Source organism: Beta vulgaris, chromosome 8 (genome assembly GCF_026745355.1).
Source record: "Beta vulgaris subsp. vulgaris cultivar EL10 chromosome 8, EL10.2, whole genome shotgun sequence".
NCBI lineage: Eukaryota > Viridiplantae > Streptophyta > Magnoliopsida > Caryophyllales > Amaranthaceae > Beta > Beta vulgaris.
Genome location: NC_079209.1, coordinates 32,761,520 through 32,778,726, shown reverse-complemented (window position 1 = coordinate 32,778,726; position 17,207 = coordinate 32,761,520). Strand labels below are relative to the sequence as shown.

The 17,207-nt window shown below is 37.0% G+C and overlaps 2 protein-coding genes and 1 long non-coding RNA gene across 3 annotated transcripts; all 3 read left to right on the top strand.

Annotated features, from left to right (window-relative positions):
- The first annotated feature begins 617 nt into the window (after window positions 1-617).
- LOC104901243 (uncharacterized) lies at window positions 618-1,843 on the top strand. Its single transcript, XM_057391519.1, has 4 exons — window positions 618-638; window positions 853-1,070; window positions 1,178-1,326; window positions 1,410-1,843. Exons 1-4 carry the CDS (start codon window positions 618-620, stop codon window positions 1,841-1,843), a joined length of 822 nt encoding a protein of 273 aa, XP_057247502.1.
- Window positions 1,844-4,240: 2,397 nt separating this feature from the next.
- Window positions 4,241-5,164, top strand: LOC130589888 (secreted RxLR effector protein 161-like). Its single transcript, XM_057391518.1, has 2 exons — window positions 4,241-4,421; window positions 4,896-5,164. Exons 1-2 carry the CDS (start codon window positions 4,241-4,243, stop codon window positions 5,162-5,164), a joined length of 450 nt encoding a protein of 149 aa, XP_057247501.1.
- Window positions 5,165-8,174: 3,010 nt separating this feature from the next.
- Window positions 8,175-10,513, top strand: LOC104901229 (uncharacterized). Its single transcript, XR_791165.4, has 2 exons — window positions 8,175-8,470; window positions 10,355-10,513. It is a non-coding gene; the product is annotated as an uncharacterized LOC104901229 (long non-coding RNA).
- The last annotated feature ends 6,694 nt before the right edge of the window (window positions 10,514-17,207 follow it).

The window sequence follows — 17,207 nt, the reverse complement described above, 5'->3', positions numbered from 1 at the left end:
TAAACAAAGGAACTGTGAAATTTTTGATTATGTTTTGTATTGCCGCACGTTTTGTTCGGTGCATTGAGTTTGTATTGCCGCATGTTTTTGATAACTTTGCTTCAATTTATTTATGCTAGTAATGATGTCTAACTTTCTAAAGTCGAATTGAGTTTGTATTGCCGCATGTTTTTGAAAATATTACTCGTTGCACCATACTTGTTCACTACTTAATCTTTGTTAACTATTTGGTGGACTATATATACGCCTAATTGATTCATCAAACGCTTTTTGCTTTGAATGTTCTGCCTCTGTTATGACTTGTTCAAGTTGATCATACAAATCATTAATGAAATTGCTTTCCTCCTGAACCAAGTACCAGTGTCATGAACTTGTAAATTTGTTCAAGTGGCAATAGTAGCCAAACAACCTGTATATTTTCACTTTAGTCTTATAACATAATTTCATGAAAAGGTTACATATTCCTGTTTTTTTTCTTCATATGAGCAGACTTTTTACTTTGCTTGTTTGTTATTAAATTACAACTTGGTAGTATTATATTAGACTTGATTCTGCATATGAAAACCTTGTCAGTTTGGTTACTATTTGTTTTTTTTTTTTATTCCTGCGTCTAAAACATGTATCATATTATACTGGATGTATTTGAATACTATAGGAACATTATTTATTCGAATTATATTCTTACATTCCCTACTATATGAACCCCTTAAACTACAATATTGAATTACAATATTATATGAAGTCCTAATTTCGCCATATTCACTTGTATATAGTATACTATGTCGAACCTTACAAAGCTTGAATTTGCGGCCCTTGATATTACTGGAAAGAACTATTTGTCTTGGGTGTTAGACGGTGAATGGAAAGAACTATTTGTCTTGGGTGTTAGACGCTGAAATTCACCTAGATGCAAAAGACCTTGGTGATACAATCAAAGCAGGCAATAAAGCAACAAGTCAAAACAAAGCTAAGGTTATTATATTTCTTCGCCACCACCTCCATGAAGGTCTTAAGATTGAGTACTTGACTGTGAAAGATCCACAAGTCCTTTGGAGTAATCTAAAGGAAAGGTATGACCACCAGAAAACTGTAATATTACCCAAGCTCGTTATGACTGGTTACATTTAAGACTACAAGACTTTAAGTCTGTAAGTGAATATAACTCAGCTATGTTCAGAATTACTTCACAGTTGAAATTATGTGGAGAGAAAATCACTGATGCAGAAATGCTAGAGAAAACATACACTACCTTTCATGCGAATAATGTTGTCCTGCAGACACAATACCGTGAAAAGGAATTTAAGAAATATTCTGAACTTATATCTTGTCTCCTTGTGGCTGAGCAAAATAACGAGCTACTGATGAAAAATCATGAATCACGTCCAACTGGTTTGCTCCATTCCCTGAAGCGAATGCGGCATCCCATAATGGGAAAGAAAAACATCATGCCAACAATAGTGGTCGTGGACGTGGACGTGGATATGGACATGGTCGAGGTCGTGGACGTGGATATGGATATGGTCGAGGTCGAGGCCGAGGTGGTTCTTTCAAGAATTCATATTCCCACCAGAAGAGGGACAATAAAGATGATAACAAACAAGAGAAAGATAAAAATGAGAACGTGACCAATGTATGCTATCGATGTGGAGGAAAAGGTCATTGGTCTCGTACGTGTCGTACACCAAAACACTTGGTTGACCTCTATCAACAATCATTGAAGCAAAAGGGAAAGAAAGTAGAAACAAATCTTGTGTACGAAGATGGCGAAGGTGACTTTGATTGTGGCAATACAACTCACCTGGAAGTTGCTGATTTCTTCACCACCCCTGAAGGGAATAACTAATCCTTAGATTCGATTATGGTCATTTAAAGAATAAAACTTCGTTTTCATTTATTAAGTTATTACTATGGATTTTTGTTTGGATTATGTTATTTTATTTTAGATTTTATTTGTTAGTACTATGATTTTATATGACATTGTTAAATTTTGGTTATTTAGTTATTCTTATATATTATTGTTATTTCATTTATTTGAAGAATATGAATACCCCTCAAGTTCAGTTAGCAATGAATGGTGAAGATTTATGCCTAGCAGACAGTGCAACTACTCATACCATACTAAAAAGAAGAGATATTTCTCTTATTTGACAATGAAAGAAACTAGTGTGAGTATATATCAGGTAGTACAAAGATAATTGAAGGCTCCGGAAGAGCAAATATATTATTGCCTATGGGAACGAAATTTGAAATCATTGATGCACTATATTCTCCCAAATCTCAAAGAAATTTATTGAGCTTTAAAGATATTCGCCATAATGGATATCATATTGAGACAATAAGTGAAGGAAATGTTGAATACCTTCATATCACGAGTATTACCCAAGGCACTAAGAATATTTTGGAGAAATTACCTGCATTTTCCACTGGTCTGTATTATACTAAAATCAATACAATTGAAACATATGCCATAGTAAACAGGAAGTTTGCAGATAATTTCACTATTTGGCATGACCGGTTGGGCCACCCTGGTTCAATAATGATGCGAAAAATAATTGAAAATTCATGTGGACATTCATTGAAGAACCAGAAGATTCTTCCTAATGATTTCTCATGTGCTGCTTGCTCACAAGGCAAGTTGATAATACGACCTTCACCAACCAAAATAGATTTTGAATCTATCAATTTTTTGGAACGTATACAGGGAGATATTTGTGGGCCAATTCACCCACCATGTGGAACATTAGATATTTTATGGTTTTAATTGACGCATCGAGTAGATGGTCACATGTATCCTTTTATCAACTCGCAACCTGGCGTTTGCGAGACTACTTGCTCAATTGATTAGATTACGAGCACATTTTCCAGATTTCCCTATGAAGGCAATCCGCCTTGATAATGCTGGTGAATTCACTTCTCAAGCCTTTGATGATTATTGCATGTCTATTGGGATAAGTGTTGAACATCCTGTAGCACATGTTCACACACAAAATGGTCTAGCTGAATCATTAATAAAGCGTCTCCAGTTGATTGCTAGACCACTACTTATGAAGTCCAAACTCCCAATCTCTGCTTGGGACATGCTATATTACATGCAGCAGCATTAATTCGCATCAGGCCAACGAGTAATCAAAAGTTCTCCCCATCACAATTGGTTTTTGGTCAGGAACCAAATATTTCCCATCTAAAAGTTTTTGGATGTGCTGTATATGTTCCAATTGCTCCACCACATCGTTCTAAGATGGGTCCTCAAAGGAGGTTAGGAATATATGTTGGATATGAATCTCCATCAATAATTAAATATCTAGAGCCATCCACAGGGAATCTATTTAAGGCTCGATTTGCAGACTGTCACTTTAATGAGTCAGTTTTTCCAACATTAAGGGGAGAGAATAAACAGCTGGAGAAGGAAATCAGTTGGAATGAATTATCATTATCTCATCTTGATCCTCGTAATAAACAATGTGAATTAGAAGTCCAAAAGATAATTCATTTACAAAGCTTAGCAAATCGATTGCCAGACGCATTTACTGACCCAAATAGAGTAACCAAGTCGCATATACCAGCTGTGAATGCTCCAATCAAAATTGATGTCCCAGAAGGAAAACATCAAACTGCTAGTGAGTCTACAGCACGCCTGAAGCGTGGTAGACCTATTGGTTCCAAAGATAAGAATCCTCGGAAAAAAAAGGAGCAGAATGATAATGGCCAGACCGAGGAAACAAAGAATTTTGAAGGATCTCCAGGAGAGACTTTAGACATGGCAAAGGAAGAAATTCAGGTACCTGACAATGAAGAGATCTCAACTGATTATGTCATGTCTGGAATAAAATGGAACCGAAATCAAATCGAGTCGATGAAATTTTTGCATGCAATGTAGCAGTTGATGTTATGGAAGAAAATGAGGATCATGAACCAAAGTCTATTGAAGAGTGTGCACAAAGGATGATTGGCCAAAATGGAAGGAAGCAATTGAGGCAGAATTAAAATCTCTTGCAAAGAGAGAAGTCTTTGGACCAGTAGTCCGTACACCTAAAGGTGTAAAACCAGTGGGACATAAATGGGTTTGTGCGAAAGAAGAATGAAGATGGTGAAATTGTGAGATACAAAGCACGTTTAGTTGCACAAGGATTCTCACAAAGACCTGGAATTGATTATGAAGAAACATACTCCCCTTGGTGGACGCAACTACTTTCAGATTTCTTATAGTCTGGCAATAAGAGAAGGACTTGATTTACGTTTAATGGATGTAGTCACAGCCTACTTATATGGGCCACTGGACAATGACATTTATATGAAAGTCCCAGAAGGATTTAAACTGCCAGAAGCAGCAAATTCTAATTCTCGAGAACATTACTGCATAAAATTAAACAGATCTCTTTATAGATTGAAGCAATCAGGGCGTATGTGGTATAATCGCCTCAGTGAGTACTTATTAAGTGAAGGCTATAAGAATGACCCTATCAGTCCATGCTTTTTATAAAAGATTTGGGGCAGGATTTGAATAATTGCAATGTATGTTGATGATTTAAATATTATTGGGACCCCTGAAGAAATTTCACACACGCTGGAATATTTGAAGAAAGAATTTGAGATGAAAGATCTTGGAAAGACAAAATTTTGCTTGGGGCTACAAATTGAGCATCTAAAGAATGGAATCCTTGTACATCAAACAACATATACGGAAAAGGTGTTAAAAAGGTTTTATTTGGATCAAGCACACCCTTGAGTAGCCCAATGGTTGTAAGATCACTGATGTTGATAAAGACCCATTCCGTCCTCGAGAAATCAATGAAGAAATCCTTGGTCCTGAAGTACCATACTTAAGTGCAATAGGGGCATTGATGTATCTTGCTAGCCATACGAGACCTGACATATCATTTCTGTGAACTTGCTAGCAAGGTTTAGCTCATGTCCAACTCGAAGGCATTGGAATGGAATAAAACATGTACTTCGTTACCTCCAAGGAACAAAAGATATGGGTTTATTCTTTTCTAACCAACCCAAAGAAGACTTAATTGGTTTTGCAGATGCAGGGTATTTGTCTGATCCCCATAATGCTCGATCACAAACAGGATATGTGTTCACAAGTGGTGGTACTGCCATTTCTTGGCGTTCCATGAAGCAAACCATTGCAGCCACTCTTCCAACCATGCAGAGATTTTAGCTATCCACGAAGCTAGTCGTGAATGTTATGGTTAAGGTCCGTAATTCAACATATACGAGAAGATTGTGGCATATCTATAGGGAAAGAAGCTCCAACAGTTATGTATGAGGATAATGCAGCATGCATTGCACAGCTCAGAGGAAGGATACATCAAGGGTGATAGAACAAAACACATTTTACCAAAATTCTTCTTCACCCATGAACTACAGAAGAATGGTGATGTACAGGTTCTACAGATTCGTTCAAGTGAAAATTTGGCAGACCTATTTACCAAGGCACTTCCAACTGCCACTTTCAAGAAATTAGTTTACCGTATTGGATTACGTCGTCTCAAAGATCTCAAGTTATGTAATCATGAGGGGGAGTAGATGCGCGCTGCACTCTTTTTCCCTTAACCATGGTTTTCCCACTGGGTTTTCCTGGTAAGGTTTTTAATGAGGCAGCATCTTACGCGCATTAGGAAATATCTTATTTTAAGAGAGAACTTTTATTTTGTATAATGGACATCCAAGGGGGAGTGTTATGAAATATAATATGGATGCCCATTATACCCCCATTAATATATCCGGGATATTCTAGGGTTTTGTTCTCCAAGTAAAACCCTAACTATTGTATTGTATATATATACCTCGGACTACATGGAATAAGATATACAACACGATTCTCTCTTCTCTCTTCTCTCTTCTGTTTATTTACAACATTTTTCTCTATTTTCAATTTTATATTGTTTGGTTGGCAAAAGAGTGGAGTTAACTACCCAATAAGGACCTAAACTATGAGAATTTTTTCTAACAAGGACCTCAATAATTTTTTTGATCTACTAAGGACCTCAAATTAACCATGGTTACATTTCCATCCAATATGTACATTTTCCATCCAATTTTATTAACTTTGTTTATTTTTTGTTTAAAAAATTGAAAAGGCCTACCAACTCAATTATTCTTTATCGCTCTCCATCTTCCTCCTAATTTGACTTTAACTCTTTTTCATAAAACTATGAGTATTTTTGTCAAATTGGTACTTTAAGATACATTCTTTGATCATATGATCATTTTAAAAAAATCACAACATGTGTTTATTTTTAAAGATTTCCTTTAATCATATGAGTATTTCTTAAAAATCGACTACATATAAGATGTTGTAGAAATTTATTAAAAACACATATACCGTATTAAAAATACATGTTCTTATTTTTCTTTATAATTCTGTATTTTTTTCTTTTACCCCTTATTTTTTGCCCTTTATCCTGCTTTGTGAATAGTTGTGGCATGAATTCATTAACTACTGACCCGAGACTTTTTATGAGTGTCCGGGAGAGAAAAGAGAAAAAAGGTAAAGAATTGAGAGAGATATAATTATAGATTCTTTAGAGTTCTTCTGTGACAATTACTCTAAGAATATATAAGATGTAAATAGAGGTGGGTATATAACATTAGCTAAAGGGCTTATATGGTCAATGAAGATTTATTAAATATTATAAGTAGTCCAAATTTTAAGAAATACTCATATGATTAAAGAAAATCTTTGAAAATACACACATGTGATAATTTTTTAAAATATGTTCATGTGATCAAATAATGTATCTTAGAGTACCAATTTGATAAAAATACTCATTGTTTTATGGAAAAAAAGTTAAAGTCAAATTAAGAGGAATATGGAAAGAGATGAAGAATAATTGAGTTGGTGGGGCCATTTCAATTTTTTAAAACAAAAAGAAAACAAAGTTAATAATATTGGATGGACAATGTAACCATAGTATATATGAGGTCCTTAGTAGATCAAAAAAATTGTTGAGGTCTTTGTTGGAAAAAACTGTAACAGCGGGTATTTTTAAGCATGTTTTAAAGTGAGTTAGTTATTTATAAATGAAACTAGACTATTTGGAGAATTATAGTATTATGATTCTTGTATGGTGAAAATTTATGAGTTAAAAAGTTTTGAAATTTTGATAATCTAAAATCAGATTTTTTTTTTTTTTTTAAATAAATATAATGAAATGAAAAGAAACCATTTCCTTTCTTATATTTCATGGCTTTTGGTGGGGATGCCACAATAGTAATGGGTTGTCAAATTTTTACCAAGCTTTACCAAAGATAAATGAAACCCCAAATTCCTAATTTTCTCTCTCTCACTCACTCTCCTCCTTCTTCCTCTGTTCTGTCCGTCAAATTCAAGCAACACACTCTCATTTTTTAGTCTTTGTTCCTTCATCAAAGTTGTAGATCTCTTCGAGTTATTGAATTTAGGCTCAAAAATTTCTTCAATCGGAGTTCGGAGCCAGGAGTTATGATCTCTGGAAGTTGTAGTTGTTTACTGCCACTGTTGCAGCGTTTTTCTCTCTCCTCTTCTTCGTGGATGTTGCTGGCACCTGATTTGTGGTGTTGTGGCTGTTGCATGTTGTTGTTGTCAACGAATTCTTTTTTTTGCTTTCGTCCCATCGGTGCTGCTACTGTTTTCCGGTCCTCTTCGCCGGCGAGCTACCACCATCGATGTTGTGCGCATCGTGTTGATTGGCTGAATTGAGTTCTTGTGTCTTGTTGTTTGTGAATTCCAAAATCAGGTATAACAATTAAGTTTTCATATATATGATTTCCTAAAGATATAATTATTGTTGTTTGATTCAATTCAAATTGTTAAAGCTAATCATGATTTATGTTGGTAAACTTTTATTTTACATTATAGCTTCCAAATTACTTTGTTCTGTCAGGAAGTTTTAAGTATATTTGTATACTTATAAACAATAACCAGTTTTAAGAGAAGATGACTTTAATTCAGAATATAGTGGAACTAATAATCAAGATGGATATCATGTTCCAAACAAGTAACTTGTTGTGTTTTCTTTTCAATGGATTCAAGTGAGTTTTGTAAGAGCAATTTGCTGATCTTGTTACGAAAATCAGATATGATAAAAGTTTGTTCAACTTAAAGATTAAATCTTTCCTATTTATTTAATGGGTTGGGTTAGGTTATAAATTGTATTTATATTTCTTAAGTTATATTATATAATATCAATAAGCCATGTTGTTTGATAGTATCCTCTGTGAATTAGAATGAGGTTAATTGGAGTTAGAGATTGATATAGTGAATTGGATTAGTAGAATGGTTTGTAAATAAGGAGTTGTGGGTAGTTCATGAAAGAGGTTAGAAGGTATGAGAAAGTTAATTTCTTTATCTAATTGGTAGTAAGGATGTTAATTGTTGTTCATATTGTTGTGAGGTGATTGTTGGAGATTGATAAAGAATTTAGAGATGTCGGACTCTTGAAGATCATAATGGAATCGAGCGTTCTTTGGGGAAATGAAGGAGGTACACACATGTCCTTCCACTTTCCAAATATATTATTGATATTCCGATTGATCATATAAACTATATAAGTTGATCTTGATATGTTTTCATAAGTTGAACTTATGTTGTATTAAAAATGTGATTTGTGTACTATATGGTTTGTGAAATACATGTTTATGAGTTTTAAGACAAAGGTAGAACTAAATCGCAGGTTAAGTTCTATTGTCTATAAGTTATGTTATATGTTTTCACTAAAGTAGGCGTATGAGTTATTTCAAGTACATGTAAGTTATAAATGGATTTGATTCTAGAGTGAGATATCAAATATAATCGATATATTTATTAGAGATATTATGAATTTAGATTATGTATGTGAATTATAGATAGATGTTTGTGATGGGAGTTATTATGACTATAATATGAGTCTTCAAAAGGAAGGAGTTTCTGATATAAATTTTGAGGATTTTATCTTTCGGTTTCTCTAAGTTCAAAAAAACTAATTATTGTGTTATATGTTTGTGAGGAAAAGACATCCAGATTATGAGTAAATTATATTCTTTAGAAGCACCTTTAGACATTCTCTGGAAGAAACTACTCTGGTTTTGGTATACATTGGGAATTTACGGTATCATTGGAGCCAGCAATAAACCATTTGGGATATTAGATTTAATAGGAAATGTAAAGCTATAAGTAAGTTTTCTGAATGTGTTTTGGGGAGGAAGAGAACTTCAGACTAAAGGATATGTCATATTATTGAGATATAGTCTTTAGAGAATTCCGAATTCTTGAAAACGGATTTTGTAAGATAGGAAATACATGCATGTTGGAGATGGTTATAAGTTTGATGGATTGCTAAATAGGATTAAATGGAAAGGTTATTCTTCGTAAAGAGCATTTGTGTTTTAGCTATAAAGTTTATATAGAATAAGAACTCTAATTGGAGACATGATCTTTTGGTAAGCAATTTTTGTTTTGGAGAATCCTTTATGGAAATGAAGCATAGTTCTTTAAAGTCGGTATTGAAAAATTTAGCCAAGGAATTTTTTTTATAAAGGCTGATTTATACCAAGTTACTAAAATATAATGCAAGCAATTTAATTTGGGTATATCTAATACCCGAAAGTGATTCTATTATGACAATTTGAGATTTATGAATATGAATTTTCGAAAATATTAATTTATGATTCTGTTTTATGAGGGGAAGAAGCTGCTAAAGCAGTGACGAACAATATTTGTGGAGCACGTTTGCTCATTATGTGTTAGAGCGGGTATTGCTCTGGACCGGGTATTGCTCCGTTATGTGAGGGTCATGACCTAAAAGTCTTGCAAGCTGTACAAAATGGAAGAGGGAAACATCCCTTGTATAAAGCTTAGAGAATTCGCCTGAAAGGCAACTCTATTCGTGTTCTCTTCCCCAGTGTAACATGATTTCTGAAAGAAAATAGAATATGTATTTGAATATTCGAGTGGTTTCGTGGAAAGTTTTTTCAAACTTTAATTTCCGAAATGATGTTTTACTCACCCAAGTTATGGAATCCGATTATGGAAATGATTTACCAAGAAACTGGTTAGGAGTTTATGGAGGAGTTAACTACGATATACATATAGGATTAAATGTTTTTGTGTATGAACCATAGAAGTGGGAGATATTTATTGACGTAAAGTATGTTAGAGTTGACTTCGGAAGATCGTATTAGTTCGAGTGAAGTAACGTTATAAATTGTGTTCAAATATTTGTTATATAATTCTTTATTTAGGACCTCGCTGTATCTTGATTTCAATTGTCTCGTAAGATAAACTTAAATCTGTAAATACGTTTTTAGCCACTGAAAAAGATGTTCTGGTTGGTCAGTGTGTACTCAGTTTTCCTGATTTTGTTCTTGGAACCTGTCCTGGTGGGGGCAGAGTTCATTGTTAGTGATCTTGCAGGTTCGTATGTGGAAAGCTCGGAATGGTTTAAAAGGAAGAATTTAAGTATCAAGGTTATAATGAGATGTAAGGGTTCCTAGGTTGTATTTGGGATTATTTATCCTTATTTATGAATAAATTATTATATTGCTTTAAGAGTCGAGCAAGGTATTATGTAATATGTTATTTGGTTATTGAGGATGATTTGTTGTGGGCCTGACCCACAAGTCCAGGATCGTTCTTTAGGTTATGGTTCCGCTGCAAGTAAATATAATTCGAGGTGATTAAGCGTTAATTGTAATTAGCGTATATTAAGTGTGATTAGCTAGCAGCTCGGAAGTGCGGGCTGTTACAAAAACTCTCATACTTTATGTCCTTACTAGGTAGTTAACTCCAAAAGAGTGTGTAAAACTATTTTTCTTTGGGGTAAAATTACACTCATAATGATGGAAAACCATTTTCCAAAACTGTTTTCCTTATCTCTTTTGTACATTCCTCTGACTACCTTCTTACTTTCCCTTTCATTTCATTATTTTTCTTACATGGAACCAAACAACGAAAAACTAATTTTGGAATAGTGTTTTACATTGTAAATTGTTTTCCATGAAAATCATTTTACACTGAAAATGTTTTACATCCTACCAAACGGAGCCTTAGTGTTGAACGATAAAGTATAAATCGGGTTGGTTGGTTAAAGTTTTTTATTTTCAACCAGTGTTTTTGCGTGCAATTATAATTTTTCACATTGTGATATTTTAGAAAAAAGAAATTGGCAAGAAGAAATCTTCTGGACTACCCTCGCACAGGGTCCCCATCTAGAGGTTCATTATAAGTCAGACACCCGTCAACCCCCCTCCCTCTTAAATCCCAAGCAAATACTTACTTGGGATAGGAATTGAACCCTAGAGGAAAGATGGGAAAGTTCACCACTTGAGCCAACCTCAATTCCTTACGTTGTCACATTTTGTAACGTCAAGTAACTAGTTTTACATACACGCAAATACGCAATATATGCAGCGACAACTTATTATAATAGTTTAAGTTGACATTTTGTCAACAAAGGCTCTGTTTTGTTCAGCTTATTAGAAGTTATTTTTTGCAAAAATAAGTTTAGATAAGTTCATCTAAGCAAAAATGTGTTGAATAGAACGGAAAAAAGTAGTTAAAGAAATCATGCTCATCTAATTAAAATTTTAAACATAGTACTAAAAGAATGTCCATAAGAATATTGCATAATCACCTCTTTTGTCAAGTTTATCTAATTTGATAAGCAAATTAGTTTATAATTGCAAATATAAATAATGTTTATTTATCCGTAGCTCAAACTTTAACATTATCGCTCGCTACTAAACAAGAAGTTAGTATCACATTCTACCCCCTTAAAGAGTTTCGTCCTCGAAACTCAAGCGTACCTGCTGAAAAAGTTCGGGATATCGATTTTTCATATCATCTTCAGCGCCTCTTCAGAAGTTTGACTTGACCATAACACCTTGACTAATTTTACCACCTTGTTTCGGGTACTTCTCGTTTTGATATCAAGGATTCTAACTAGGCGTTGCTCAAAGGATAAGATCTCATCTAGTTCAATGGTTTCAGGTTGAATGATATGGGTAGGATCATGGACATATTTTTGAAGTTGAGACACATGAAAAACGTTATGAACATTGGCTAACTCCATTGGTAAGGCTAATCCATAGGCTACTTCCCCAATTCCTCCAAGATCTCATATGGTCCAATGTAACCCGGACTTAACTTTCCTTTCCTACCAAATCTCATGACCCCCTTTGTTGGTGACACTTTTAGCAAAGCCTTCTCCCCAACCTCGAATTCCATCTCCCTTCTATTCTGATCTACATAAGCCTTTTATCGATCTTGAGTTGCCCTCATGTGCTCCTGAATAAGCCTAACTTGTTTCGTTGTTTCTTCAATCATCTCAGGCCCTAAAGTCATCGTCTCACTTGTGTCACTCCAGCACAAAGGACTCATACATTTCCACACATACAATGCTTCATACGGTGCCATCTTTATGCTTTAGTGATAATTGTTGTTATACGAAAACTCTATAGCTGGCAAATAATCATTCCAAGATCCTCTAAAGTCTATTACACATGCTCTCAACATATCCTCCAAAGTTTGAATTGTTCTCTATGTCCATCTGTCGTAGGGTGAAAAGTTGTACTAAACTTGAGCAATGTCCCAAAACTTGGACAAAAATCTCGAGTCTCTATCGAAAGAATTTCCTTTGGTACTCCATATAGTCTCACGACATCTCACACATATGCACTAGCCAATTGTTGCATACCCCAAGTATCCTTCATTGTTATAAACCTGACCGACTTTGTCAACGATCCATTATAACTCATATGGCATTCTTAGCTGACTTAGTAAGTGGTAATCCCATCACAAAATCCATTGAAATAGACTCCCATTTCCAACTCGGCACTTCTAAAGGTTGCATCATTCCACCGTGTCGCATATGCTGAATCTTCACTTTCTGACACGTCAAACACTTTGTAACAAACTCAGCCACTTCACGTTTCATGTTTTTCCACCAAAAATGCTGCTTCAAATAGTTATAGAGCTTATGTCCTCCGACATGCACATAAAATGGCATATTATGAGCTTCTTCCAAAATCTTTCTTTTTAACTCCTCATCCTTAGGCACACACCATCTTCCCTTGTACTTCACAACACCATTCTCATCGATGTCAAACTCGATGGCAACTCCATCTTCTTTCATTTTCTTGATCTTCACCATCCACTCATCACTACTTTGCTTCACTCGCATCTCATCTAATAAGGTAGGTTCCACACATTGTGCATGCAGTTGAGCTTCTACTTGCCCTTGCTCCATGACCTCTAGACTCATTCTCCTGAATTCTTCACACAATCTCTCAGATAATACCATCATATTCATCGTATGACTAGTCTTCCTACTCAACGCATCAACAACTTTATTCGCTTTACCCTCATGATACAATATCTCCAAATCATAATCCTTAATGAGTTCAAGCCATCTCCTCTGTCTCATGTTCAACTCCTTCAGAGTAAATATATACTTCAGACTTTTAAGATCGGTGAAAATCTTACATGACACACCATACAAATAATGCCTCCAAATCTTCAATGCGAATACTACAGCAGCTTACTCTAAATCGCGAGTAGGGTAATTCTGTTCATAAGGCTTAAGTTGCCTTGAAGCATATGCTACCACCTTACCATGTTGTATCAATACACATCCTAACCCATTCTTAGAAGCGTTAGTATACACCTCAAAACCTTCTAATCCAGATGGTAACGTCAAAACTGGTGCTGAAGTAAGTCTTTCTTCAATTCTTGGAAAGCTTTCTCACATTTCTCATCCCACTGAATCGAGTTGTTTTCTTCATCAAATTTGTCAAAGGTTGAGCTACTTTTGAGAATTCTCGTACAAACCTCCTATAGTAGCCAACAAGTCCTAAGAAACTTCTAATCTCTGTCACATTACTCGGTCTCGCCCATTCTGTTACTGCTTGTATCTTTGATGGATCTACATCAACACCTTCTTTCTAAATCACATGACCCAAAAATGCAACTTTCTCAAGCCAAAACTCACACTTTGATAACTTAGCATACAACTTTTTCTCTCGAAGTATCTCCAAAACTTTCGTTAAATGACCTTCATGCTCTTCTTTGTCCTTCGAATACACCAATATATCACAATAAACACCACCACAAATTTATCTAAATACGGCTGAAAAGTCCTATTCATAAGGTCCATAAATGCTGCAGGTGCATTAGTAAGTCCAAATGGTATCATTGTGAACTCATAATGCCCATACCTCGTATGAAACACTGTCTTTGGTATATCTTCCTCCGCACTTCTCAATTGGTGATATCCAGACCTCAAATCAATCTTAGAGAAAATTCCAGCACCCTTAAGTTGATCAAATAAATCCTTAATCCTAGGCAATGGGTTCTTATTCTTTATTGTGACATTATTCAACTATCTGTAATCAATACACAATCTTGGTTCCATCCTTCTTTCGAACAAAGAACACTGGTGCTCCCCAAGGTGAAACACTTGGCCTAATGTATCATTTCTCCAACAATTCCTCTAATTGCACTTTCAACTCTTGCATCTCTGCAGGTGCCATCCTATACGGTGCCTTAGAAATAGCTCCAGTCCCAAGCACTAGGTCAATTTTAAAGTCCATTTCTCTCATTGGCGGCATCCCTGGAATATCTTCTGGAAAAACATCTTGGAACTCACTCGCCACAGGTATTTGAGATATCTCTCCATCCTCTACATTCACATCTTTCACATGGCATAAACAGTATAACAGGCTAAGTGCATTAACGCTCATATGACAGACCTAGCACAAAAAATTAAAGCCATATAACAGGCTAAGTGCATTAACGGTCATATGACAGACCTAGCACAAAAAATTAAAGCCATATCTGCTAAGTGCATTAACGGTCATATGACAGACCTAGCACAAAAAATTAAAGCCATATAACAGGCTAAGTGCATTAACGGTCATATGACAGACCTAGCACAGAGAATTAAAGCCATATAACAGGCTAAGTGCATTAACGGTCATATGACAGACCTAGCACAGAGAATTAAAGCCATATAACAGGCTAAGTGCATTAACGGTCATATGACAGACCTAGCACAAAAAATTAAAGCCATATAACAAGCTAAGTGCATTAACGGTCATATGACAGACCTAGCACAGAGTATTAAAGCCATATAACAGGCTAAGTGCGTTAGCGGTCAAATAACAGACCCAACACAAGAGAATTAAAGCCATATAACAGGCTGAGTCCATGTCACATTAGCGGACACTAATAAAAATACGGGACAAAAATATAAGACGGTCAACGGTTAATCATGCAAACATACGGATATCAACAAAAAATAAAACAACAAACACCAGGATAACAAAGTACTTTCCATAAAAATAAAAGCTACTGGCTTGGCGGCCATCTACAAAAATCATATGGCGGCCAATGTGAAAAGGCTTTTAGTTGGAATCAAGTACTTTAAAACATAATAATTATTCAAAGGACGCCAACAACAGGCGAATTACAATATCAAAAAAGTTAAATGTATTACAAATCATAGCAAAAACTAGCTAAAAACTATTAGAGGAACAGGAAGAGCTGAGAGATGGCCGCCAAAAGCTTTAGGAGGGAGGGGGCCCTGGCGTCCCAGGCTCACGAGGATCCGCATCTGCTATGGCGTCGTCGTCAACGAAGTTTGGGTCCCCCTCAAACGGCGTCAGGTGCTGGCCGGCAGCATAAGCATCTTCAATCACGCTCCAATCAAAGTCTGGAACGGTCTTGCAGACGCACCTCATGGCAGCTGCTCAGCCGCCATCATACCTTTTGTGGAGCTCCGCCACATACTCGTCTGTTGCCTTGAAGTCAGCAACAGCCTTGGCGGCTCCCCTAGCCTCAGCAGCTGCCACATCCAGAACCGCCATATCCTTTTCAGCATTCGCTGCCTCCACAGCTTTGGTCAGCAGCTGGACATTCTCCTCCGTCTCCTCTAGAAGGGCCGCCCTCTGCCTCAGCGTTACAACCTCATCTTGCAGGGGCGCCAGCTTATCCTCAGCCTCCTTTAGCAGACCCTGGCAAGTCTCTAGAGAGGCCTTGTAAGTATCCGTCAGCCTCTGATACTCCAAATACTGCTCGATCAGCTCAATAACAGCGTTGTTGGCCTATGAAAACAAAAGAAGGACGTCAAAAAAAAAAAGCTAGGAGTAGCGATACCACTAGCTGGTCGTGAGCTAACCTCGCGGCAGGAGTCTTCAAAGAGCCCGAAGGACGGTCCAAGGGTAGCTGAATACCCTTCAGAATACGATAGGCAAGAATGCCACCGTTTTCAGGGATGTCAGAGTACAGCGACTCATCCTCCCGGACATCCCAGTTGGGCTGATAGACCTTGCCAGGGGTGACGACCTGGGGGGCAAAAGCAGCGGCCACCGCATCACTAAGCGACACCTCCTTCTTCTCAATCCACTCCCGAAACCGGTAGAAGATACCAGGAGAAAGATTTGAGAGAAAGCTAGGAGTAGCGATCAACTCCCTTAGCTTCTCCCGGATAGAAGAAGTGGACCGAGAAAGCAAAGAAGTGCCGCCAGTGTCGCCTACGCCGGCATTAGTAGCGTCCTCCCCCTCGGCCTCCTCAGTAGCGTTGGCATCCAGATCCTCTATCTGTACCACTTCATTAGCAGCGGAAGGGCTGGGATCTTCCACTGCTTGCCTCTTGTTGGCGGCAGATTCATTAGGGTTCTCCTCCCGAGGCCGCCTCCTGTTAAAAGCGCCCCTGTTAACACTCCGGGTATGAGACCTCAGAGGAATGGCCGGAGACCTCGGGGCGTTAGAAGTGGACGCAACAACGGGGACGCGAGAGCTAGTGCTCTCCCCTCGGCCCCTGCGGAGATTTTGGGGGCCGTGACGGTTCCTCCCCTGCGGCCGTTGGTAATGCTATGCATTGTCTGGTAATCAGAAGGAGGAGCAGGAGGTAAATGTGTCAAAGGCCGCAAATCCCCATCAACACAGAGAATTTCAAGGTCATGATGATCAAGCACTAGTACAAAATAGACGATTTGCGTCCCCTAATTTGCGTCGCATAGACACGGAAACGACGCACAGTCGGTATTTGCGTCGCACGTGAGAGGAGTGCGACGCACAGCATGGCCCATTTGCGTCGCACCTTCTTTACATGCGTTGCAAAAGCCAAATGTGCATCGTTTCCGTGTCTATGCGACGCAAATTGTCTCAACTATCTGCGTCGCATGTCTTTTAAGTGTGTTGCAAAATAGCTAATTTGCATCGCACCTATTTAATGTGCGACGCG

Bases quoted from the DNA above. Each gene is read 5' to 3' on its own strand.
- LOC104901243 (XM_057391519.1), top strand. From the start codon at position 618: ATGTATCATATTATACTGGAT. The intron at 1,071-1,177 runs GTATGACCACCA...AGCTATGTTCAG, and splicing joins TGGAGTAATCTAAAGGAAAG to AATTACTTCACAGTTGAAAT. The intron at 1,327-1,409 runs GTCTCCTTGTGG...CATTCCCTGAAG, and splicing joins ATATTCTGAACTTATATCTT to CGAATGCGGCATCCCATAAT.
- LOC130589888 (XM_057391518.1), top strand. From the start codon at position 4,241: ATGGATGTAGTCACAGCCTACTTATATGGGCCACTGGACAATGACATT. The intron at 4,422-4,895 runs GTGAGTACTTAT...TGAACTTGCTAG, and splicing joins TATGTGGTATAATCGCCTCA to CAAGGTTTAGCTCATGTCCA.